This window comes from Ctenopharyngodon idella, chromosome 2 (assembly GCF_019924925.1).
Source record: "Ctenopharyngodon idella isolate HZGC_01 chromosome 2, HZGC01, whole genome shotgun sequence".
NCBI lineage: Eukaryota > Metazoa > Chordata > Actinopteri > Cypriniformes > Xenocyprididae > Ctenopharyngodon > Ctenopharyngodon idella.
In genome coordinates, this window is record NC_067221.1 from 2,742,265 (window position 1) to 2,767,194 (window position 24,930).

General features: G+C 39.6%; 2 protein-coding genes across 7 annotated transcripts in view; both read right to left on the reverse strand.

Annotated features, from left to right (window-relative positions):
- Nucleotides 1–6,295: 6,295 nt before the first annotated feature.
- On the reverse strand, nucleotides 6,296–8,025 carry si:ch211-122l24.6 (uncharacterized protein LOC557261 homolog). Its single transcript, XM_051874282.1, has 5 exons — nucleotides 7,774–8,025; nucleotides 7,294–7,407; nucleotides 7,014–7,155; nucleotides 6,687–6,801; nucleotides 6,296–6,575 (listed from the first exon to the last, which is right to left on the reverse strand). Exons 1-5 carry the CDS (start codon nucleotides 7,850–7,852, stop codon nucleotides 6,438–6,440), a joined length of 588 nt encoding a protein of 195 aa, XP_051730242.1. The 5' UTR covers nucleotides 7,853–8,025; the 3' UTR covers nucleotides 6,296–6,437.
- Nucleotides 8,026–9,311: 1,286 nt separating this feature from the next.
- The window catches only part of LOC127501868 (phosphatase and actin regulator 1), a 29,203-nt gene continuing 13,584 nt past the window's right edge, over nucleotides 9,312–24,930 (reverse strand). For 2 of the 6 annotated variants that reach the window (XM_051874131.1, XM_051874153.1), the window contains exons 2-13: nucleotides 24,717–24,863; nucleotides 21,707–21,862; nucleotides 21,359–21,463; nucleotides 20,606–20,803; nucleotides 19,067–19,265; nucleotides 16,553–16,731; nucleotides 15,980–16,136; nucleotides 15,836–15,891; nucleotides 14,750–14,811; nucleotides 14,525–14,665; nucleotides 13,741–13,817; nucleotides 9,312–10,610 (exon numbers count right to left, since the gene is read on the reverse strand). In XM_051874131.1, the coding sequence (XP_051730091.1) occupies nucleotides 10,595–10,610; nucleotides 13,741–13,817; nucleotides 14,525–14,665; nucleotides 14,750–14,811; nucleotides 15,836–15,891; nucleotides 15,980–16,136; nucleotides 16,553–16,731; nucleotides 19,067–19,265; nucleotides 20,606–20,803; nucleotides 21,359–21,463; nucleotides 21,707–21,862; nucleotides 24,717–24,863 (1,493 nt within the window). In that variant the 3' untranslated portion in view covers nucleotides 9,312–10,594. Of the gene's footprint in view, nucleotides 10,611–13,740; nucleotides 13,818–14,524; nucleotides 14,666–14,749; nucleotides 14,812–15,835; nucleotides 15,892–15,979; nucleotides 16,137–16,552; nucleotides 16,732–19,066; nucleotides 19,266–20,605; nucleotides 20,804–21,358; nucleotides 21,464–21,706; nucleotides 21,863–24,716; nucleotides 24,867–24,930 lie in introns of all 6 variants that reach the window. The other 4 variants (XM_051874122.1, XM_051874142.1, XM_051874161.1 and 1 more) reach the window with 2 other exon arrangements.

Here is a 24,930-nt window from a genome sequence, read left to right on the forward strand (position 1 = left end):
CAGGTTCACACTGAGGACCGACCACGCTAGCCTCACCTGGGTGGTGAACTTCCGCCAGCCAGAGGGTCAGGTAGCAAGATGGCTGGAGATCCTCCAGGAGTACAACTTCGAGGTTCAGCACCGACCGGGGCGGCAGCATGTTAACGCTGATGCCCTCTCCAGACGTCCATGCTTAGCTGATGAATATCGGTACTGCAGTCGCCAGGAAGAACGAGGTATGGGGTCCTCGCCTGCGGCAGTAAGGCCGGGTGACAGCGGTGGAGATGGGGAGCCATTTACCACTGAGCAGTTGAGGCAACAGCAGGCAAACAATTGAGTGCTGGCGAAGGTGAGGGGCTGGCTGGAGGCTCAAGCACGTCCGGACTGGCCAGCCGTGTTTTCCCAGGGGCCTGAGATCAAGACCCTTTATTCTCAGTGGGGCAGCCTGGAGCTCCACGATGGCGTGATCTACAGACGGTGGCAGGCCCCGGGCGGGGGAATCGACCATCTGCAACTCCTGGTTCCCCACGCTTTGCGGCCGGAGGTCCTCCGTTGGGTTCATGGGGCAGCTGGAGCCGGCCACTTCAGAAACTCCAAGACAGTGCGGCGGCTGCGGCAGCGGTTCTACTGGCCTGAATGTCGGCAGGATGCAGAGCTGCACGTTCACTGCTACAATGTTTGCACAGCACAGAAGGGACCCAGCCAACGCTCTCATGCACTGTTGCAGCAGTACCTAGTCGGTGCGCCCATGGAGAGGATTGGGGTGGGCATTTTTGGTCCGTTCCCCATCACAGAGGCCGGCAGCTGTTTTGTCCTGGTCGCAATAGACTATTTTACGAAGTGGCCAGAGGCGTATGTGGTGCCAGATCAGAGTGCTTCTACGTCGGCGCAGCGGCTAGTGGATGAAAAAGTTCACCCGGTTCGGGGTGCCGGACGAACTTCATAGTGACCAGGGCCGGAACTTTGAGAGCTAATTGTTCAGTGAGGTGTGCTAGCGATTGGGGGTGAAGAAGACAAGAACCACTCCCCTCCACCCTCAAAGCGATGGACTGGTTGAGCGGTTCAACCGCACCCTGGCCACCCAACTTGCCATTTTGACCAGTCAGCACCAGAGAGACTGGGACCAGCCTCTGCCCCTGGTCCTGTGGGCGTATAGGACAGCAGTGCAAGAGTCGAGCCAGTGCACACTGGCAGCGCTGATGTTTGGGAGGGAGCTCCGCACACCGGTGGACTTGGTGTTCGGGTCACCCCCTGAGCCGGAGATTGCTGGTGGGCTGGAAATGGAGTACTTCAGGCGATTGAAGGAGCGCCTGAGCACGGACCATCAACTGGTCAGGGATGCTCTAGAGGACGCTGGAGCCCACCAGAGGTGGGCATATGACACTCGGGAGTGTGGGTGTTCTGCCTCCAGAGGAAGCGGGGGTTGTCACCCAAACTGACTCATCATTGGCAGGGACCCAGGGAGGTGATGTTCTGTTGGCATGCTCCACATTTGCACATGTAAAAATAATATTAATGGGTGACATAAATGTATCTATTCTGATTTAATTAGAGTAGATTTAGGCCAACCTGTCAGGATAAATAACTATTATTAGGGACAATAAATATTATCAGGATGATGATAATAATAATAATAATAATTTTAGCGTACGCACACTTTAAGATCAAATCTGTGTGTACGCATGCTTTATAAATGAGGCCCAAGAACATCTAAGTGTACTCAACTGTGCTATTTTGAGACACCATAAATATGAACTAAAATGTGCTTTTAACATACTATCTCTGTTAAAAAATGTATCTAGTTACCACTTGTAGTACACTTGAACCCATCTTTCATACACATTTAAATATACTCATCAAACATAGAAAATACACTTATGAATGATTTAAAATATAAGAATAATATATGATAAATATATACAAAATATATTTATAATGTATTGCCCACATATTTTTATACATTAATTAATTTCAAATGTATTGTAACTATGTTAATATTCCCTTTATATGATATATTTAACTGCATGTTAATGGTGTCTTTAAATAGTACTGTCACGTGAAATAAGGAGGATTCGATAGCGAATGCAGCAAATATCAGTTTATTGAGAAAAACAGGAGCAGGAAAGATAGCAAGGGTCAGACGTCATGGGTGCAGATGGCACAGTATTTCTTTTAGAAAAAACAACTTTAGCTCGATAATAATTTTCCTACACAGTAAAACCTCCAGTGTTAAATGAACACTGTTAATGTTAAATTAACATTGCCTGTGTTTATATAATCCACACCGGATTATATAAACACTGGGTGACACTGGAAGTGTTAATTTAACACTGGATGTTTTGCTGTGTATTGTCACTGTGAAGCTGCTTTGAGACAATGTATATTGTGAAAAGCACTATATAAATGAAGATGACTTGACTTGGTAGTGCAGAGACTGCAATGGGCAAACCAGTGCTCTGACAAGAGTCCAACAGGTAATCCAAAACTGTCTTGAAGGGGAATATCCAGAACCACAGCTAACGCTGATCAGCTCATCAGCAGCAACACTGCGGCTGCATCTGAACAACTAGTCAATAGTGCAAGCTTTAGTGAGAACTAAAATATTTAATTACCACAGTAGTAATTTTTCGCTAGAAATTACATCAAAATTGGAAAATGTTGATCAAAGACGTACATTTACACAAACTGACCAGCAAACGCAACTTGCGCAACATCCCATCTTTATTTTCTAGCTCAACTGTCACAGAATGGAAAGCACAGGATTGTGGGATATCAAAGGCAGCGAAGGATGCATGTATGCTGCCTTCAAAAATCGATCAGATAAAGGTTTCTCAGGGAACAGGAAGTGAAGCTAACATTGGATTCGGACATGATACCTTGATGGCTTCCTGCCCTGAAATGTGTCCTCCAAAGGCAGCATTTTCCAGTTTTCAGACGCAGCCACACTTGAGTGCCACAGAGCGAGTGAACCAGTGAACCGTGACAAGTACAATCAAGTACACTATTAGTATTTCATTAGTAGCACTTTTTTCCCCACAGTGAAATATATAAAATATAAAACTTTAAATAGACCTACTTTATGCTAAAATTTTCTTTATTTCCAAATTTTCTGCTTTTTTTACTGTAACATTTGGCACATAAAACAATGCACATTGAGCCGCCTATTGCATTTTCTGCCTATTTATATTTAAGATTATGTTAGGTTATGGGTTGGGTTTGGGTTAGGGCGGGTACATGAAAGGAGGTAGATCGTTTTCCCATTTGGCTCCTAAACTCTGGAATAGCCTTCCTGACACTGTTCGGGGCTCAAATAAACTCTCCCAGTTTAAACTATTAAAGACATCTCATTAAAGTATCTCAATCCTTGTACTCCAGTTATATCAGATTAAACTCAAATGATTATCTTTGTTTAAAATGTTATGAACAGCAGCTACGCTAACTTTTCTTTATCTGCGTTTTAGAATGCCCATCCCGAGGTAACTAGAGATTACGCCAACTCCAGTTTGGACCCAGACTCTAATGAAGACTCAAGATGACCAACACCTATGAATAGATGAGGACTCCAGATGACATCAGATCTGGACCAAATTATTACGTTATCATTGCTTTAAAATGCACACAAATTTTGATTAAATGCATACATGATATTTGTAAATACTATAATTTGATCTTACATCTGTACTTTCTGATATAATCTATTATAAAAGACTATTCTGGTTTTGTAACATAGAAACATGCCTTTTCTGTAAAGCTGCTTCGAAACAATATTTATTGTGAAAAGCACTATACAAATAAATGTGAATTGAATTGAATGAGCCATTTGTTGGCCCATTTAGAGGTGCTATATATTGGCTGTCTTTGAGGATGAGTTGGAAGTTTCACTAGAGGCTTATACCCAGTGTTCTTGTCTATCAACATGCCAAATTTCAGACATTTATACTGTACCATTTTGAAGTTATGGTCCTATGAAGTTGACATATGTGAAAGTTGAAAGATCCATTCCTACACATTTTCCATTTCAAAATTCCATACTTTTCCAGACCTCCCTCCAAACGATTTTTCAGACCATATTTAACATAAATGGTTCATATAGCATTATTTTTGATAAATAGCACAGTCATGTGTAATGTTTTATTTTCTGTTTTTCGTTGGTTTTCTCAAAATGATAACATGCGCTTGCATGATAAGAAGAAACCTACAACAACCTGCATATATTCACCTCTGACACATGTAAATTTGATACAGTAAATTTGGCCTGATGTTGCATGATCACCAAACAGCAAAGTACAGTCTGATTTAGATGATCATTTGCTCTTTTATCTGTTGCTGGTTTGAGTGCCACATGCACATTCATTTAGTGAAGTTCAGAAACTTGCTTACGGTAAATAATTCAGTCAGTCATGTTCAACAATCAAACAATCACTAAACTTTTACTATGAAAACACGTTTTTTTTTAAAAATTTAGATCCAACACACCTGTCTGTAATTATCAAGTGCTCCTGAAGATATTAATTAGTTTGTTCAGTTGTGTTTGATCATGGTTGGAGCTGAACTGTGCAGGAAGGTAGATCTCCAGGAACAGGATTGGTTAGTTCACAAGCTGTTTTAGAAGTCTTTAAGAATCTGAAAGCTGAGACTTTGTTTCTGTCACAGACAGAAGACAACACGGGTATGATCTTTCATAAGGTTTACTTACAATGATAGCAGAGGACAGATGCAATATGCAGGTGAGTTGATGTGAGATAGATGGTTTGCTGGAACTTATCTTTTCAGTAACAGTCTCTTTGTCTTTACAGGAGAGGATGAGTTGCAGTCTGGAGAATGAAGCAGCCAATGAAGACGGGTCAGGAACATGGAGAGTCCGGTATGTGAACAGGTGAGTATCAACGAGACCAGACAATGAATTGAGTGAAGAGGACTGCTCATATATGGTGATTAGCAGGTGTGTCCAGTTATAATTCTGGACTGTGAAGGAGTGGGTGGAGCTGAAGGGTCTGGTGTGGCAAATGGTGTCGCCTCCATGACAGTTTCATATCAGAAGTAACAAAGCACAAACCTTCTTACGATTTATTGGATGGGAGGCCCGCTACAATGTTCTGTGCATTCATCAACTGAACAAAGTATAGACTCAAAGATCAAGTCTTAGGATTTAAGAAATTAGAATCAAGTAAAATCGAGAAATTTTATTATTTTTAACCCAGCTTGTAATACATTTATTTTTAGTAGGGACACACGTTACCACTTTTTCCAGAGTTCAATACGATACTTTTATTTTTAGTACTTGCCGTAACGAGTACCGATGCCTGTATTTTCAGTGCATTTTTAATTTTTAAAAATATTTGGCAGAGAAACCAACAGAATATAGTTAATTGGCTTAGCAAATAGATATTTCCTTCTGCTATTTTCATGCCTAATTATGCCTGTTAATGTACTGTAGGAGCTGCTGATCCATGTTCATATCGCTCTATCATATTTTATCTTTAATTTAATAGCACAGCAAGGCAAGCGTGTAGAGTTACATTCAAGACATTTTAAGGCATGAAGAAATCTTTTTCTTTTTTTATAAGCAGCACATTTAGTGCTCAAGAATTTTTTTCTTATTATGAATGTTGAAAACAGTTGTGCGGCTTAAACGTTTTTTGTTGTAAACATGATACATTCAGTATACTTTGATAAATTATTTCATTTAGAAATATTTTGTAATATTGTAAATGTCTTTACTGTTAAGCTTTGATCAATTTAATGCGTTCTTGCGGAATAAAGTATTAATTTCTTTAATAAAATACTTCTGAAAAGTAATGTACAATATATAAATTATGTACAAAAAAATTCAAAGACTTTTGATCCCCTCTATATTTACACCAATGAAAACTGACAACTGCGATGTCAAATAATAATCATAAAATAAAATATTTCCACTTATTTTAACTTAAAAACTTCAGTTGCTGCCTTACATTTTAATAATTAAATCAGCTGTGCAAGTTAATTAAACTTAAATTATATTAAACGGACTTAAAAAAAAGAAGCAAGTTTAATCTCGTAAAACTTATAAGAAAACGATTTTGATGAGTTGAGGTAATGTAAAAATATGTGGCCATGCTCATGATCATATCATGTTTTACAGTAGCTTCAGAAGAAAATAAAACCGTTTTGCCATCATTGGTTTGTCTCCAAAATTAAATTTCATAATTTTTCTCTCCAAGTTTCTTCAACAAGAACAACAAGAAGATTTGTGCGAGCGTAGAGGATCAGTGGGTGAGATAAATATGGCTTTATCTGTACAGATGTCTTAAACAGCAATACTGATGGAAAAACATTAAAAACTGAAGTAATTTAATTTAAAACTAAGTTAATTTTCTATGTATGCCACTTAAAAGACAAAACCCATTTGGGAGAGAGTTAACAGAACACAGATGAACAGAACTAGTTGACAAAACTATTTACAAAATCACTGTAGTTTAGAACAAACCATAACTCATCTGTGTAAAGGGGTGAGCTTCTGCTACATCAGACAACGCCATCATAATCTCATCTCTGTTCTCTTCAATCCCAGCAGGCCTCGGTACAGGTGTCCTAATGTTCATATTGTTCATCAGCTAAAAGAGAGAGACGAAACAAACATCTGCTTTTTACTTCTGATCTGCACTTACTAGTCAAACTGACATATAGATAATTCTGCAAAAATTCATAATGTAAAAGTTTATAACCTGAAGAAACCCCTCAAAGTTGATGGCGCTGCATTGATGAGTGTCTGCAGCGTCAAACATCGCTCTGCGCTGCTCAGGAGAAAAGTCCACCTGAAAGAGCTCAAGCAGCTCATCGCTGTCCCAGAGTTCATGAAGGAAGAGGGGGAAAACAAGAGAGATTATTAATACTTATTTTATTCAAATGATCTGATCTATTAGTGACTTGTGGGGAATTAAATCTTGTGATGTTAGAGAGTGCTGCCACCTAGAGCTGAAATGTGTTACACAGTCCTGAAAAGATATCTGTCTGGGTTTAGCTTTGGGTGCTGAAAGTAAGTGTTCACTTACAGGGCACAGAAGTGGAGAAGATACTTGTAATCTTCGGTAACAGCCTCAAAATGAAATCTAAGGTTCAAGATGTCTTCAGAAGTCCACTGGGGGTATTTCTCCTTCAACTTCTCAACCACTCCACTCCAGTAACGTCTGTACACTGAAAAACAGGTGAATCATCGACATTACATTATGCTTAGACCTATGATGGGATTCTGCTCTTTCTGCATTGGTTGCAAAACAGAAAGTGTGAGGCAAACTTCTAATGTTTTAGGAATTCTGATAGTCCTACTCATACCTTTAAACTTCTCCTCTTCGATTTTGGCGAGAGCATTCTGCTGATACATGCTTTCACAAATGGCCAAATTACATGCATGGAATGCTGCAAAAATACCATCTTCTTTTTCTTCAACTGCAATACACAGATCACAAACAATTTACAAGTCATCAAATGCCATATTCCTCTGGGCTGCAGTAAAAATCAAAACCACACAAGTCACACACATTAAATAATATGCCATCCTATCTAGCTTGATTTAATCAGTCAGTTTAAACCAAATAAACTGACGAACAAAAATATCAGCTTCTCGTTTTCTCTACAGCTCTGTAGGGATACTTGTTCTAGCTTTATGCTAAACTGGTGTACTGTGGAGATTAGCTGATCAATTTCTAGTGATTTACAAATAAGAAGAATAACAGATTGGGAAAACCCGCCATCTTAAAATAACGAATAAACGCCAAAAGGATTTTGAACTCGACGTTTAATTCAGTCACTGACCTTCTTTGCGCTCAGACTCGGTCAGATCGAACACGTAAGGCGGTTGTTGTGTCAAAGGAGAAGAAAAAAATGAGCCCATTTGTAAAGTTTGTGGACAGTCTGTCAAAAGTGTGTGTTGTTTGACAAAAACACAGCGAAAGAAGACGACGATCTACTCTGGAGTCGAATAACGGCTTGCGCGCTTCAAATGCGTGACCACGTGACGAGAATGCCGTTATAAGTAGATCGTATAAAGCAGAGACCGTAATCAGAAAAACATTATTATTAATTAAACTAGGCTATATATAGGCTACAGAAGAATAGACATGAAATCGATCACTAACTCCTCCAGACGAGGCGTATTCCGGTATCGCTGAATTGGTAGTTTCCCAGGAGAGCTGGCGTTCATCTGGCTTCATGTCAGACATGGTGAGTACTGATATGAAAACGATATTTGATTTGGTACGAATAATAGTGGGATTTAATTATACTGTAAATAGCAAACGTGTGATTTTTAAAGCAGATTACCTATTTAAAGTCCCATATAATTTTTTAAAATTGATTTTCTAATGCTTTTAAATACAATAAAAAGAAAGTTATATTGTAAAATATTATTACAATTAAAAAAAAATGTTTTCTATTTTAATGTATTAAACATTTTAATATATTTTCAGCATCATTAATCCGGTCTTCAGTGTCACATGATCTTTCAGAAATCATTTTACTATCTTATTATTATCAATGTTGAAAACGGGAACGACTCGATCATGTCATTCGCAGTGCTTCATGGGAGTGGGCGGAGCTAAAGAGCTATTTTGGCGCGTGTTGCTTTTTCAAATCTCTGATGATTGGTGTAATTTTCTGTACAACATCATGAGTAATGTAGTTTTTAACCAAGAATTCCATTGTTAAACAAGATTATTTAAAAAATAAGATGAAATAATGGGGGCTAATGAAGACAGTACGTCTGTCTTCAAAGGTTTATAAGTTATTGTTCAAAATCAATTTCCCTATGGAGAGAATGAATGGAGTATTTATCTATTATCAAAATAGGATATTTGGAAGAATGTCAGTAACCAAACAGATCTTGTCCGCAGGCCGTAGTTTTGGGACCCCTGCCTAAACCCATCTTACGTAAAATACATAAAACCCAAAAACATTAAAAAAAAATGTGTGTCTTATTTTTCCAAACACAGAAAATTTTAAATCCTTTTTGTTTTGTAAATTCAATAAACACTTTGTAATAAACTGTATTCAGTTTCCTAAGTTAATGCAGTTGTTTTCAGAAGTTTACAGTCATTTCCATTATTTTTAGTATATGTTTGTCTTTGTTTTGATGACAGCATGTATGGAGTGAAGATGATCGGTGTTATCCAGTGTGATTTCAGAATGTTTCATCGAAGGTCACATGATTTGAATAAATATTTCTATACATTTCTAAAAAGACAATACATAAAACACCTGGATGCTGCTGTAAACTAGGATTTGGATATTTAGTATTCTTGGTGTTCACACACACACACACACACACACACACACACACACACACACACAGTAGCTGTAAATAAGTTCAGTTTTATTGCTGAAATCTCTCGGCCGCCACTGACAGCTGTGTCACATGATGCTGGTCAGGACGGGGCGTCGCACCCTCATATAAAGTCATGCAATTTCTACAAAGTTTTCAAAATCACAGCATTGTTAAAAAGATGATTTGGCTCCTTGAAAAGTTCAATCTTTCCACATGAGTTCAGTTCGGTGACGGACGTTTGTTTTTGTGCCTTAATGTTCAAGATTCCTACAACTAATATCATAATTTGTACTCAATCCTGATGCAAACAAACTGAAATGTGTTTGGACTGGATTCTCCTGCTCCTATCACAATCTCAGTGGATCAATAATTCTAACGAATCACAAATGAAATGAAAATACACTGAGCGAACTGTTAAAGTACAAGCAGAGTATGATTGTAGCTTGAAAAAAGAATCAAAGAAGACAATCTGAACGTTGATTTGTGGGTGAACTGTCCCTCCAAGCCTGTTATTGATCAGATTATAACTCTCACACTTCTGTCAGCACCATTCCAGACGGCATCTGAACCTGCTGTCCGTCATAATTCAACTGTGACGTTTATTAAAGGTGAATTATGCATGATTTTCTAGTGTTTGATTCTACAATAAACAGTAAAAAGGATGTTAAAATCATTTAACTTAAAAATAAATACAGATCAAAAAGGTCAAAAATGCCCTCACGCTGCACAATCATAAAGATGATGATGACCTTCAGGTCATGATGATGAATTCAAAACAGACAAAGATCAAAATGTGAAAAGAACAAAACAAAAGAAGAATGCAAACGATGAGAAGTTACTATAAAAACGGTATAAAATAACTCGATAAATGAGAAGATCATACACGAGTCAGTTCTCTCAGGACGAACGCACAATAAAACGCTTCATATAAACATCATGGACTCCAGTTTTCCCTGTGGATCGTGATCAATCTCGCTATGAATGAATCTTGGAGTAAAAGACGAGTGTGAAGCAGCGCAGGAAAACCCTGCAGACAGCAGCACAATGAATCGCTGGGAATCTGTCCACATGGATTGTCCGTAAAAGCGTTCGCTGGGCTCTCGTCTCACACATAAAGCCCACCGCGCGCGAATGCAGTCAGTGCAACAGTGAACCCTGCTGGCAGGAAGTGCTTGAAAGTGCTGGACGTGCCGCCGCTCTCAGCCTGAGAATCAGCTCTCCTCCTCTGATGATGGACTGAAGGTGATGGATGGCCGCGGCGCCACAGACGTCCGTCCGGCTCTTGACAGGAGCATCAGGCAGCGGCGCTCTTCTCTACGGCCGATGAAACCTGAACAAACACAAACACACAGTGTAAGACTTCTTCACCTGTGTTCATACTCTTCCATACAGCCTAAATACAAATGATCACTGTAGAATTTATAGAAATACACAAATTAGGGCTATCAAAGATTTTGATTTTGTTTGCCGGTGTTAAAAATATTAAATGCAATTAACACTGAATCCATCAGTGTATTACTGCCCTTCACAGGTCAAAGTTTGAACTAATTGTTATATACTTGCACTAGCATATTGTATGACAATTTAGTTCAAACTTTGACCTGTGGAGGGCAGTAATACACTTAGCAGCGTCTACACTGCCAGAATTCTAATAGAGAAAAAGAAGAAGAAAGCTAGTTCAAGATGAGTGTTTATGGTTAAAACGTATATATAATTTTTTTTTTTTTTTTTTTAGAAAATGGCCGATGGTTTCTCTAGATAAGACTCTTATGTGAAGTCCACTATATGGAGAAAAATCCTGGAATGTTTTCATCAAAAACCTTAATTTCTTTTCGAGTGAAGAAAGAAAGACAAACATCTTGGATGACATGGGAGTGAGTAAATTATCAGGAAATTTTAATTTGAAAGTGGACTAATCCTTTAAATGTTTTTTCTGGGGTAAATATGATGTTACATGACATTGTCCTCAAGCTGTATTATTGACGTCTTTCTGCAATTACATGAGACATGATACGGATTTCAGTAAGTTGTTCTGTATCTTTCAACATTCCTTCTGATGTTCATTCATGTTTATTTGGTGCTGTAACTAGTAAAGACGAAGGCAAGCCGCTTGTACTGAGGCACTACAGCGATCTGTCACGCCACATTAAAGAGTGCCAAAACGGTATTTATTTTTTGAATTTCGTTACAAAACAGAATTTGAAAGCTTAGACTGTGTTTCATATTAAAAGTAACAAATCTCAAAGCTTATGGCGATTTATTGGTAGGGCTGCCCCTGACTAAAGATTTTTCTAGTCGACCAGTAGTCGTTTATTTAAGCCATTAGTCGACTAATCACACATTTAGTATATTAATTTAATTACTTAAATATACTGGGGGGGTGGAATATATGCCTTGTGCTCAAGCGCATGCATAAAGCTTGCCGCAAAGCACCGGCAAAAGTAATGATTATGAATGTGTCGATATCAAGTTTATATAAGTTTATTATTATAAAATAACATTTTTATTAATAAACTAGTGTTTTCTGAGTCAGTGTCAGCTGCAAAGATGAATTTGACGATGCTGACACATCTCCGCAGTAATGTGCCTATAGAGAGAAATGCACCTTTCATATGGATTACATAATCAGAGAGTTGGCCTATATTTGTTTTGGTTCATTTAAAATTAGATGTTTCACACTTTTTATAGATATATTTCTCATGTATGTGAGGCAAGTAGCCTATACGCTGAGTTTCGGTTCATTTTATGTGACGCTCTGATGTTCAAGGAGACTGAGACAGCAGAACGCTCATCCTGTTCGTTTTCTCTGTTTTACAAAAGCACAATGTTTTGTTGTTATTGTGAGTGTACACAAATAAATGTACTTTACAGTTCAGAATGATGTATTACTCTTATCTGAATGACAAAAAAATGCTGCCTTCCACACTCCGCACAGACTCTTGGATATATAATAGTGCATATTTATCTAGGTTAACATTAGAGTGAGCGGCCATGTAAAGTTGCTACTACTTACATGTTTAAGCCATATTTGAGGTCAATGGACGATAGGCGAACGTTTGGATTTCCTGCCTGACATACTGTAATTACCACAAGGACCCGCCATTAACGATCTGTCCCTCACGGACTGCGTGACTTCACCACTTCCTGTGGAGTTTTTTTTTTTCTGCGACTAGACTACTTATAAGGTCTTGGTTGACTAAGCCTCTTCTAGTTGTTTAACGTTTAGTCGACTATTAGGGGGCAGCCCTGTTTATTGGAAATATTGATTCTTGCAATGTAAAGGGTTAGTTCACCCAAAAATGAAAATTCTGTCATTTATTACTCACCTTTATGTCGTTCCACACCCGTAAGACCTTCGTTCATCTTCAGAACACAAATTAAGATATTTTTGATAAAATCCGATGGCTCAGTGAGGCCTGCATTGCTAGCAAGATAATTAACACTTTCAGATGCCCAGAAAGCTACTAAAGACATATTTAAAACAGTTCATGTGACTACAGTGGTTCAACCTTAATGTTATAAAGCGATGAGAATACTTTTTATGCACCAAAAAAACAAAATAACGACTTTATTCAACAATATATAGTGATGGGCGATTTCAAAATACTGCTTCATGAAGCTTCAAAGCTTTACGAATCTTTTGTTTTGAATCAGTGGTTTGGAGCGCCAAAGTCACGTGATTACAGTAAATGAGGCTTTGTTACATCATAAGTGTTTCGAAATCTCAATGGTTCACGTGACTTTGGCATTTTGATACATGATTCGAAACAAAAGATTCGTAAAGCTTCAAAGCTTCATGAAGCAGTGTTTTGAAATCGCCCATCACTAGATATTGTTGAATCAAGTCGCTATTTTGTTTTTTTGGCGCACAAAAAGTATTCTCGTCGCTTTATAATATTAAGGTTGAACCACATGGACTGTTTTAAATATGTCTTTAGTACCTTTCTGGGCATTGAAAGTGTTAATTATCTTGCTGTCAACGGAGGCCTCACTGAGCCATCGGATTTGATCAAAAATATCTTAATTTGTGTTCTGAAGATGAACGAAGGTCTTACGGGTGTGGAACGACATGAGGGTGAGTAATTAATGACAGAAATTTCAATTTTAGGTGAACTAACCCTTTAAGAATCTGTCAGTTCATCAAAATGAGAATCAATCAAAATCAAGTAATCAATATTTTTAACCCAGCCCTATTTTTTAAGCCTATTAAATGTTAGCTTTCAGTTATCTTGTGATATTGAACGGTTAATTACATTTTAACCCCAGAAATTAAGGAATAAATCAGTAGCAGTACTGTATTCTCCTCCTTGGATCGCCACCTTATCGTGGTGGGGTGAGGCTTTGACTGTGTTGTGTGCATATGTGCCGGACCACAGTTCACAGTATCCGGCCTTCTAAGAGGCCCTAGATGGGGAAGATGAAGCTCATGTACACGTATGTCTGGTGTTGATGTGCTTCACCTGGTCAGATGGCGGCTGGACTCGTGCACCTCCATCTCATTGCTCTTGAAATCATTCAGCTCTTTCCTGATGGCAGCCTGCAGCGGCACACACAAGAGTTCATTTACAATTACATTCATTCATTCATTCAGCAAACGTCTTAAAAGAGGCCGTAAACACAAGAAGTGCTGGAAATGCAACGTTTTTTAGTACAAGCTAGTACAGCGAGGGATGCAGTAATAGTGAGGGCATTTTGTTAGTTCACGCGTCACTCGACTGCAGAAGGGATGTTTCAGTACGGTTTAAATCCCTGTCGTGGTGATGAGGTTCGGTTATCCCTTCGTTTATATAATGGGGCATCATTGCATAAGCTCAGAGTTTTCATCTGAACAGGTGCACGTGTCCCTCAATGTGACTCAAACTCAATCATGTTTATTAAAGCATGATCTCAGTGGACTAGACGTGATGGGTGACAGATGACTCATCATCACTTAACTCAAACATGTTACTCACTATTATCCATTCAGTTTGATTCACTTTCATATTATTCATCATTTCAGGAGCACGATTACAAAAAAAAACAGAACAGTCCTTAACATGTAACACCAAAACTGTAAATGTAGTTCTGATTTAGCTCAAAAGAAGAAGCTACAGATAATGTTTAGTGAAGTTTTGCTCACGCATCGACTGAAAACAGCACAGACTAAAAGATATCAGTTCATCAAACGAGAAAACGATATGTTCAACAAATTATTTGGCCCTCCAAAACCGAAACACTTGTATGACCAGAGTCCTTCAAACTCGCCTTGTCGGCCGCAGTGAGTCGCGTCCAGGGTTTGTCCGTGCGTCTGTCATAATCCTGAGCGTCCGCCACCTCCACGTAATCGTTGAAGCGGATGAGGATCTTGGCTCGCCGTAACTCCTCCACCGTGGGCCTCTGACTCAGCTGAAACACATTCACACACGTTCAGACACCGAGCGAGAGAGACACACACACACACTCACGCATGGCATCACGCTCCCATCATACCTTGCGTGAGAGTCGGCGTCTGATCTCTCTCTTCTCCTCCATCTGCTCCTGCTCATTACGTGCTGCGGGACAGAAAAAAAAGTCTTCATGAGCAACAGACTGGAACACCGTGTCCTAATCAAATGCAATACCACGACACGGGATAAAAGCGGTCTTTCCAATGTTAATCATACTTTTTGTCCTAACCAGACGTGACAGCAATACGCAATGTTTCTATTTTAGAAACGGTTTTGATTTCTAAGTATAAAATCTAATTCAAAATATTAACATTACCTATAATAGTATATCAATGATACTCAAATAACACTGTTTCAGTCACTCAGTATTTTTAATAATGATAAAAATGTGTAATATTTATGAATTTGATCATGTATTTATCACTTGATTGCAAGTGCAGTGCGCTTATAGAGAGACTCCGCCCACACGATCTTCTGATTGGCTGTGATTTTGGATTGATTTGGTTGCGAGTGTACTGTGCTTGTAGAGACTCCGCCCACGGGCTCTTCTGATTGGCTTGTGATTTTGGATTGATTTGGTTGCGAGTGCAGCGCGTTTGCAGAGACTCCACCCACACGCTCTTCTGATTGGCTTGTGATTTTGGATTGATTTGGTTGCGAGTGCAGTGCACTTGCAGAGAGACTCCGCCCACATGCTCTTCTGATTGGCTGTGATTTTGGATTGATTTGGTTGCGAGTGCAGTGCACTTGCAGAGAGACTCCGCCCACATGCTCTTCTGATTGGCTGTGATTTTGGATTGATTTGGTTGCAAGTGCAGTGCACTTGCAGAGAGACTCCGCCCACACGCTCTTCTGATTGGCTGTGATTTTGGATTGATTTGGTTGCGAGTGCAGTGCTCTTATAGAGAGGCTCTGCCCACACACAGTTCTGGTTGGCTGTGATTTTGGATTAATTTGGTTGTGAGTGCAGGTTGAGAGAGACTCCGCCCACAGGCTCTTCTAATTGGCTATGAATTGTGACTGCATCTGGTGTGGACAGACAAACTGCTTGTCGCTGGACTCTTATCGCAGCGCGTCTGGTTAGGACACCGTGTAAGTATCTCTCTGGCTATTAGTGAACATGACTCACGTTTGAGGATGTTCCTCTGCTCCAGCTCCTCAGCCGTGGGTCTCTGGCTCAGTCTCCTGTTGAACACACACACGTTCAGCTCCGACAAACACATGCGTTTTAAACTCAAACGCGTTTTATATATACGTGTGTGTGTGTGTGTACCGTGTGAGTTTGGTGCCGATGAGCTGTCTGGACTGCAGTCGCTCCTCGTCCGTCTGAACAGGTAAGATGTTCTTCTCCTGCAGTTCTCTCTGAGACGGCCTGTTACTCAGCTTCACTGCCAGAGAGTCCTTCCTCAAGATCTTCAGCGCCAGTGTGCCTACAAACACACACACGATAACTATATCAGCGTCCACACCAGCGGACGGTATCGTTCTGTTTATTCTAAGTTTATTCAGTTTTGTCGTCTGTCTCTTTAAATGCTTGAGCCCTTTAAAGCGGGATGGATTCTGATTGTCAATGTTTTTAATCGATCATCAGCTGGAAAATTCGTTCTGAAAATGATTCCAACAATACAGTTTCTCTGTCATTATCGTTATAGATGTGCTGTAGACTCTGCTATTCTTTTACATTTAGAATGATTTCTGGAACAATATCTATCTTATTGTTAATCGTCTGTGACACAACGAGCTCCGACTGCTTCATTTCTAAATGAGAACTAGGTCAAGCTAATCAATCTGCCATAATACATCATTATAACCAGTCGACACAAACTGCTTTAGTTTCAGGACTAACTTGTAAAGACAGAATCGTCGTCCTCCTCCTCATCTTCGTCCTCGTCCTGCTCTTCATCCTTATACATGCTGGGCAGATCCTCGTAGTCGGATTCGTTCGGGATGTTCTCTTTATCATCGTCACAGTCGATCACCACCGCAGGGAGAGGAGTGCCGTACTGACCCGCGTGAACCGCCGAGCTGCCAGACCACAACACACCATCAGTCATGTGACACACATCAGCTGACACGCTGTGGAAAGCCACTTTAAAAAAGCGAGGAAATCTGTTGCCTTAAAATAAACTTCATTTCTAAATTACACTGACAATTACAAGTTATTAAAACAAAATAAAATGCGTTGGTCACTTTTTTATGTTGGAATAACTTAAGTTGATTAACTGCAATTAAAGAACAATGTAAGTGACTTAACTTAAAACTAACAAGTTTTGGTAACCCAAACTTTTGAGTTTACTGGACTTATTCTCAGCCACAAGTACTATGTTGACTCCCAGAATGCACTGCAACATGAATAAATTAAGCAATTGCTTTGTTTTACTACTTTCTGGCTTCATTTGACTTCAAACAAAACCATTTTAATGAATCAACATCAGTTTATAAAGTCAACTTATGTGATGTTCACTTGACACACTTTTTATTCCCATTTTTCTCCCGTCACATATTTTAGTAATCAATAATCAGAATAAATTAGGTGTCATTCAAAAGCCTAAACACTCAAAATTCCTCTTGTGAAAAACGATTTGAAATTGGACATTGTGTTACTATAGAAAGGGTACTTTAAAACATTTTATTTGGCTCCTCCTGACAGACGGTCTTGTTTCACAATTTAATGCATTTTTTTTATAGTGAAATCTTTTTCTAATCTTGATGAAACATACCATTAGAAAGGTCTGAGACTCAAGGTTCCATATTTGGTCACCATTTTGTGACAAGTGAATGAAGAACTGAGGGAGAATGAATCAGATGGAATGTGGGTGTCGCCTGGTGGCTGTTTTTGGTAAAGCGCCTAAAAAACAGGAACCTCAACTTCAAATTTGGATCACAAGTTGGTTAGACATGTGGCTTTGATTTTATAGCAATTTTAGAGTGAAAAATGTATATTTTGTATCAAATTAAAAATGTTTAGTACAATACATTACAGTAAACTTCTTTTTTACAGTTTCCATTTAAGAAACATGAGCCATTTAAGTTTGTTTAGTGCATTTTCACATCTATACACAAAAGTATAGATTTGACAACAGGCTAAATGTAAGAATTTGACAAAAGATGATGCACACATTTTAAAAGGCTAGAAAAGAACTGCCCTTATAAAGATAAAAATGTCCTTGAAAAATCAATTGAGGGGGTGAAATTTCACCCCTTAATAAAGAAAAGTTCATTTCTGCCACTACTGACAGACCACACTCAGCAAAATATTCTCTAATTATGTCTAACGACAAAATCACGGAAAACATGTTGATTGTTTCCTGTCAGTATCAGTAAATGAGAGCGGTTGTGTGTCTCCAGCTGTAATGTGTCTTCAGTACTGGGTCAGACCTCAGCAGCGCTGGTGAAGTGGGCCGTGAGTCTACGGTGAGCTGTAAGCTGGGTCAGTGAGGCACTGTGACCTCATTCACAGACACTGGGAGCTTCATCTATCCGGAGCATTCCAATATGCAAATGTTTTCATAACAACATGGCCGTATGTAGCCTAATTTATATAAGTGAAGAAAAACTGATCAACATGATTCATATTCAAAATGGTGAGCGAGCGCTACTTTGTTTACGGTGTGTATAAGCTGGAGAATCTCACGCAGCCAAAATGAGGATTGTCAGTAACGGTGCTCAGCCTTACATTGTTCAAACCGGAGTCGACACTGATGGAGAGACTCAGGAAGAACTGGGCGTTTCTGAATGGTTAGTGGATAAATTTATGTAGTTGCTGTGGAGTTGATTCAACTCATCGACTAGCATGTGCCGTCATGTTAATCTTTTGTGTTGAATTGACCCTCGTTTGTGAAGCAGTCCGGCGTAAAATGACGGCATGACAACAACACTCTACTACAACAACTCTTCCTCTTCTCTAAAGCAGCCCAACAAGGCCTCACCCCCTTTGTTGTGTGTTCTCGGGGGCGGGGTTTATGTAAATTTTAGGGTTTGTGATGTCACCAACCCGGGAAGAAGCTTGTTGTAGTCCCTACCAGCCGTTTGTTGTAGTCCTTAAAAAGTGCATTGAACTTTGAGCGTCGTAACTTTGCAGATGTTTATGCTCAAACAGCAAAATTACACACTAACTAAAGTTAAAAAAGTGAAATCATAATCAAGGACTGCTTTAAACTTCACAGACTTCACTGAAGGAGCACGTGATAGAATAGAGTGCAATAATTCTGAGTAAAAGATACATTTTGCTAAAATATCTTGCACCCAGCATTGGAAGCATTTCAAATCAATCTTCCCTCATTCACAACAGCACCATAAACTGCAGTGGTTTCAGCAGTATTGGGAGCTCTAAACCAGGACTGTGTACAAGCACACGCACCTCTCCAGTCTCTGCATGGCGAGCGCCAGCGTCTTCTGCAGCTCGTCGATGATGCGGCTGGACGGGTGAACGCCGCCATACTGCAGCTGCAGCGGGTGACCGTACTGGCTGAACGAGGAGGAGGAGGAGGTGGGCGGCACATAGATCATGACCTTCTTGGGAGGTAGAGGAGGAGACGGCTTTCCCTGCAGACATGAGTCTGGACACAACAGAGACAGACAGCTCACATCTACATCATGAAATTGAAAGAAAACTAGGAATCAAACTTAATAATTCTCATTTTAATGCACCATTATAATGATAGAGCAACTTTCACCAACATGTTTTACTCAAACATATAAACAGCTATTAGGGCTGAGACGATACATCTGCTGATTCGATACCATCACGATACTTGGGTGCTGATACGATATGTATTACGATTTTTAAGAATTGCGATTCTTGTGATTCGATATTGCAATGTATTGCGTTTTTTCTGGGGATTTTTAACACTAGACCATGGGGAAAAGTTAAATCATTCACTCATACAGACTGTACATGATGTATAAGATGAGTCATATTTACAAAAACAATTTGTCACATCTTTTCTGAGTTTTATTTCAGAAGCATCATTCATTACAGTAGGCTACTACATTCTCTTAAATAAGTGATTCAATGACAAACACATTTTTAATAGTCATTTGTCGCCACTTAGTGGCGAAACAATGTAAATGATACAGATGTTTTTGAAGCGCCTTTTCAAAAGGTGATAACTGATCGCTACCAGAGACATCAGTGTTTATATTTCAACTATTGTATCACAGAAATAATGATACTATGAGGTTGAAATAATGACTACTGCTCTCTCTGGATCGGAGGCAGCGCCAACACAGATCTGAATGTTGCGATATGATTTTGTCAAAGGTTTAATAGATGAATTGTTGTAATTCAGGAATAAGATTGTGTGGGTGTTTGATTCGAGATCACAATCTTTTAAAGATTAATCATGCAGCTCTACTGTCTTATCTCTCTCAGCGTTGATATCCGACGCAAAGTGTATATGAGAAGCGCGAGGGCTTTGCAGTGCATTTACTCTATTAATATTCATGAAGTGAGGCATCGCTATTAAAGGTTACAGCGCTTCTCCCACATATCCCACCAGAACCGTTTTCAGAACAGTTTAAATCTATTTGTGGCGGTCAATGTTGACATTGTGGAGGGCCGCCACAAATAAATCAATGTATGAGAAAAGCTGGGTAGTCTCACATCGCTTTCTCTCGTCCGCTTGAAAGGGATTTTACAAAAGAGGGTAACTTCTGTCCACCTTGTCTATAAGCAAGGACTAAAATAAAGTAATTTAATTTCAATTAATATTGATTCTGGAATAAAAAAAATAGATTTTAAAATCGTAAAAAATTGCGATAGTAAGGTGAATTGATTTTTTCTCCCAGCCCTAATAGCTATAGGATGTTTTAGTTTCCCTCACTCCACAACAAATCCTCTAAAATTAAACAGGAAGGTTTCATTCTTTTAATGTTTTAAATTTTAAATGTTTGTCACCTGTGCTGTGATTGGTCAGTCTGGAGAAGGGCTTCGGTGGCAGGGCGGGAGGCTGTTTATGGATGAGCTGAGGTTTGGCGGGGGGTTCCTGAAGGTCACCGTGAAAGGTGAGGTTTTTCTTGGGAGGAAGTGTTAGAGACTTGAGGGTGTTGTCCTGAGCACATACTCCATCCAGAGATGCACGGAAGTCCATGGCGGCTAAAACAGTTCAGAAACAGAGTTTCAACACTATATATGAGGAAGAAGAGCATCACTCCCATGAGAAACTAACGTCCTACTAACTTTGAGAGGGAACAGGACGAGCACTGAGCTGGACGCAGCAGAACAAAGCACATTATTCAGCTCATGAAGCGCTTCATTATCTGAGCTAAGCTCATTAAAAAGAGCCGTTAGCTAAAGCAGCCCTTTCATGCTATTTCAGCGCTTTTATGTGCTTTAATTATCTTGACATAGTGAGGTAGAAACACACAACATCTGAATCCAAATCATCACATGTGACTCTTACTGCAGGACTGAGCTGATGTCCTTCAGTAACCCTGTGCTGAGCTTCACACTACCCATAATCAGTTTTACTGATATTTTTACAATATCAGCATCAGATATCAGTTTTGTAATATTGGATCCAGTGATAAATGAATACACAATGAATGTTTTTAAAAACCTGTCAGGAAACAATAAGAGGGTTGATGAGACACACACAGTCACAAACACACACACACACACACACACACACACACACACACACACACTCACCGGTCCTCTGTCTGTCTGTGAGCTCTGATGTCCGGTCACAGTCTGACCCTGATGGCAGCCCGTTCTCCAGCCGGCCGTCCTGCATCATTCCCGGGACCCTGGAGTCTGACGGAGCACAAACAGTTTCCTGAGGTCAACTTTTAGGCCTGGTTTCATAGTCAGAGCTCAGATCAAGCCAGGATTAGACCTTAGTTCAATTAGGACTTTTAAGTAGCTTTCATTAATGTGCCTTAGTTGCCACATTACTGGTGTGAATCTTGAGACAAAACAATGACACTGACATGTTTTAAAAATTATTTCTAAAATCAAGTCATTTGGGAGAGATCTGAAGTAATTACTGATAGCAACCTTTCTCAAAGATCTCCTTCAGCACTCCTCGCTTGATCAGCTCCTCTCGGCTCTGACGCACAGACATCTTCCTCTCCAGCGCTGGAAACACAGATGAAGAGCGTGAGATGAACACCACGTCTGATGAGAGACCTTCTGAAGAGCCACTGCGACCATCTGTGTGAAGAGAGCTCTGATTATCTGATCCCACACCACGTGAATGACTCCTCAAATCATGTGTGTGGTTGAGGAGAGTCAGCTGATGCTTTACTAAGTCATCACATGCACCGTTTTCATCTGCTGGACCAGAAAACAGTATAAAGATCTCAGTAACTGTTGATCCATATGCAGTGAATACTACAGTACTGGCTGATTTAGAGTCAGTATGGGTCATGTGAGGTTATATGCTTTAATCTAGACTACACTGATCAATAACTCCATCAAAACACATATGCAAACTATTTAAAATATTTTGTCTAAAGAATAAACTGTTTCAGGGTTGAAGAAGCAGATGTTTTAGACTCAAATCTTGAGCTCAGCAGCTCCTGAACGCTGACTGGGATTCTGGGAATCTATCATTATTTAAATATTCTAATTAATTGTCACAATGCATACATTTACATAGAACATTTGATTCGGCATTTTACATTAATGACACACTTTATCATTTTACCCCAATCATTTCTCAGTTTTGTGCTATAACAACTAAATCTGCATGCGTTTTCATTTATTTCTCCTAATATTATATTGATGACGCATTATCATTCTGCACCAGTCAAACTGCACACTGTTTTGACTGGGTTCACGTTGCTCTCGCCACTCATGTCAGTCTGTTTCAGAAGTGACTCCTGTATTCACATCATTTACTGGATTCACTCCTGTTTGAACGCAGCTGACACTGTAGGAGCACTGCACACAGATCAGTCACATGAGCACAAAACAGGCCGGCCTGGATTTCAGAAATCAATTTGCTGCCAGACATAAACATGTCTATCGTACATCCTCTATTGAAAGGACCTCATCTTGACCCCACCGTGCATAACAACTACCGGCCCGTCTCTAAACTTCCTTTCATTTCAAGGGTTTGGAAAAAGTTGCAGTTTACTTCATACCTGGATACTTTTAATAATCTAGACCCATTGCAATCTGGTTTTAGAGCGTTGCATAGCACTGAATCAGCACTGCTGAAGGTCACAAATGACATTTTGCTGTCTATCAATTCTGGGTCTTCTGCTTTCCTGATTCTTTTAGATTTGAGTGCCGCATTTGACACCATCGATCACGACTTTCTTCTGAAACGTCTTCAGAATAAAGTCCAGGGCCTAGCTTTACAGTGGTTCGCCTCATACTTAAAGGGGAGGACTTTCTCTGTAAATATCGGGTCACTCACTTCACCCTCCGCGCCTATCCACTGTGGTGTTCCACACAAGAGAACACGACAGCGAACACAACTCATTTGCAACCACTTCCATTTTTAGGGATGCTCCGATTGATCGTCCGCAGATCGGTATCGGCCGATAATCACATTCTATGACCCGATCGGTGAGGATTTTCTCAAGAACTACGCATCTTATGTTGTGTTTGGGCTCGATTGAATCGAGACAACCTGCTCTAGATAAAGTTGTGCGATTAACTATGGTTTACCAATGCTTCGCAAAGTTACAAAGCAGAATGTGGAGCAAAAGCCTCATCAGTATACCATTTACATGAGATTTTTTATGGTTTTACAACATCAAATTGCGATTGGTTCATTAAATTTAGTGACATTGACATGCTGCTTGGCTAAAGCTATAGTACTTCTGGGATCTGATCGAGTCGCAATCATGACGCAGTGTTTTCCAATGACATTTGAAATTTCAACCAATGGAAACCAGATCTCGGGTATGGTGAGACGATGTGTCGAGACCAATCAGACACTGTTTTACAGCCATCGATCGCTCAGATGGACAGGTCTTGATTTAGCATGCGCTATAGAATAGGAGCCACAGCTGAAACAGAGCTAGAAGATCCATCACTCATCACTCATCTTAATACTTGTTACTTATTCTACGTAATTAAAAATATTTTTATGATTTGTGGCGTTTACACATGTAAGCAGTTCTTGTATTCAGTAAAACACTCTTCTTTGAAGGTTTTTGGACTTTTGATAAAAAGGCTACCATGGTTTCAAATGCCATAACTTTTGATTGCTTTGAGATATCATCACAAAATTTGGTTCAGATGCAGTTGACATGATTGTGAACAAGCCCAAACTTCATTTTATGACCTGTCATATATATATACTTTCTAACAGTCATCATGTCAAGCAAGAACAATAAAATAAATCAATAAATTGCATCAATTTTTCTGGGGTTTTCTCAGCAGTGTTGTAACATAAGAACCTCCGAACATGATCAAAATTAATTTTCTTCAAAATTTGAAAGGTTTTGAGACCATATACTTGATGATACCTTGTTATAAGCCATTACTTTTAAGTATGCCACATGAAATCACATGAAATCACTAAAAATGCCTTCAGGGTGTAAGGAGTTAAGAGTGACCATCAGCAGAGCTTACATATCACCTATATAAAGCTACAATGATCGGGATCGTCAAAAATCCTGATCGGAGCATCCCTAATATTTTTATTACATATTTTACACCAATTTGCCAGGAAGTGACAATTTTGTTCTCTTGAACACGTGGGGTGGAAACGCTTTATTCACAAATGTTTTATGCCTTATTCCAATTTTGTCATAATTTGCAACTTTGGACGGAAACATAACGATTAACAAAAAACAAAACACACAAAAAAGACTTCTGAAATATATTTGCTGTTCTTGCATGACTGACAGCTTTCCTGTAGCTCAAACAACAGAGCATTACACTAGCAACACCAAGGTCATGGGTTCAATTCCCAGTGAATGCATGAACTGATCAAAGTTATTCCTTGAATGCAATGCGAGTCACTTTGGATACGAGCGTCTGTCCAATACTTGAATGTAAATTGTACTATTCATGTATTTTATACAGAATATATTTAAGTGTTTACCTGTTGACCTCTGCTTGAACTTCTCGCTCTTATTCTTCCTCCACTTCCAGGGCTTGAAGAGGCGTCCCAGAGTGGCGAACTTGCTCCTGCAGTGGACGGGCGGCACCAGGGACTCGGAGCGCATGGAGGCCAATTTCTCCACCTCTTCTGCTGTGGAAGAACAGAGAGGCTCAAAATGGTGCAACACACTGCAGCTTCACTCCATTTCTGGTTC

What these genes read in the sequence shown, in the direction of transcription:
- si:ch211-122l24.6 (XM_051874282.1), bottom strand. Translation starts at nt 7,852, where the DNA reads ATGGGCTCATTTTTTTCTTCTCCTTTGACACAACAACCGCCTTACGTG. An exon ending in CGAGTCTGAGCGCAAAGAAG is followed by an intron (nt 7,408 to 7,773) that starts GTCAGTGACTGA and finishes TGTGTATTGCAG; the next exon opens with TTGAAGAAAAAGAAGATGGT. An exon ending in CGAAGAGGAGAAGTTTAAAG is followed by an intron (nt 7,156 to 7,293) that starts GTATGAGTAGGA and finishes CCTGTTTTTCAG; the next exon opens with TGTACAGACGTTACTGGAGT.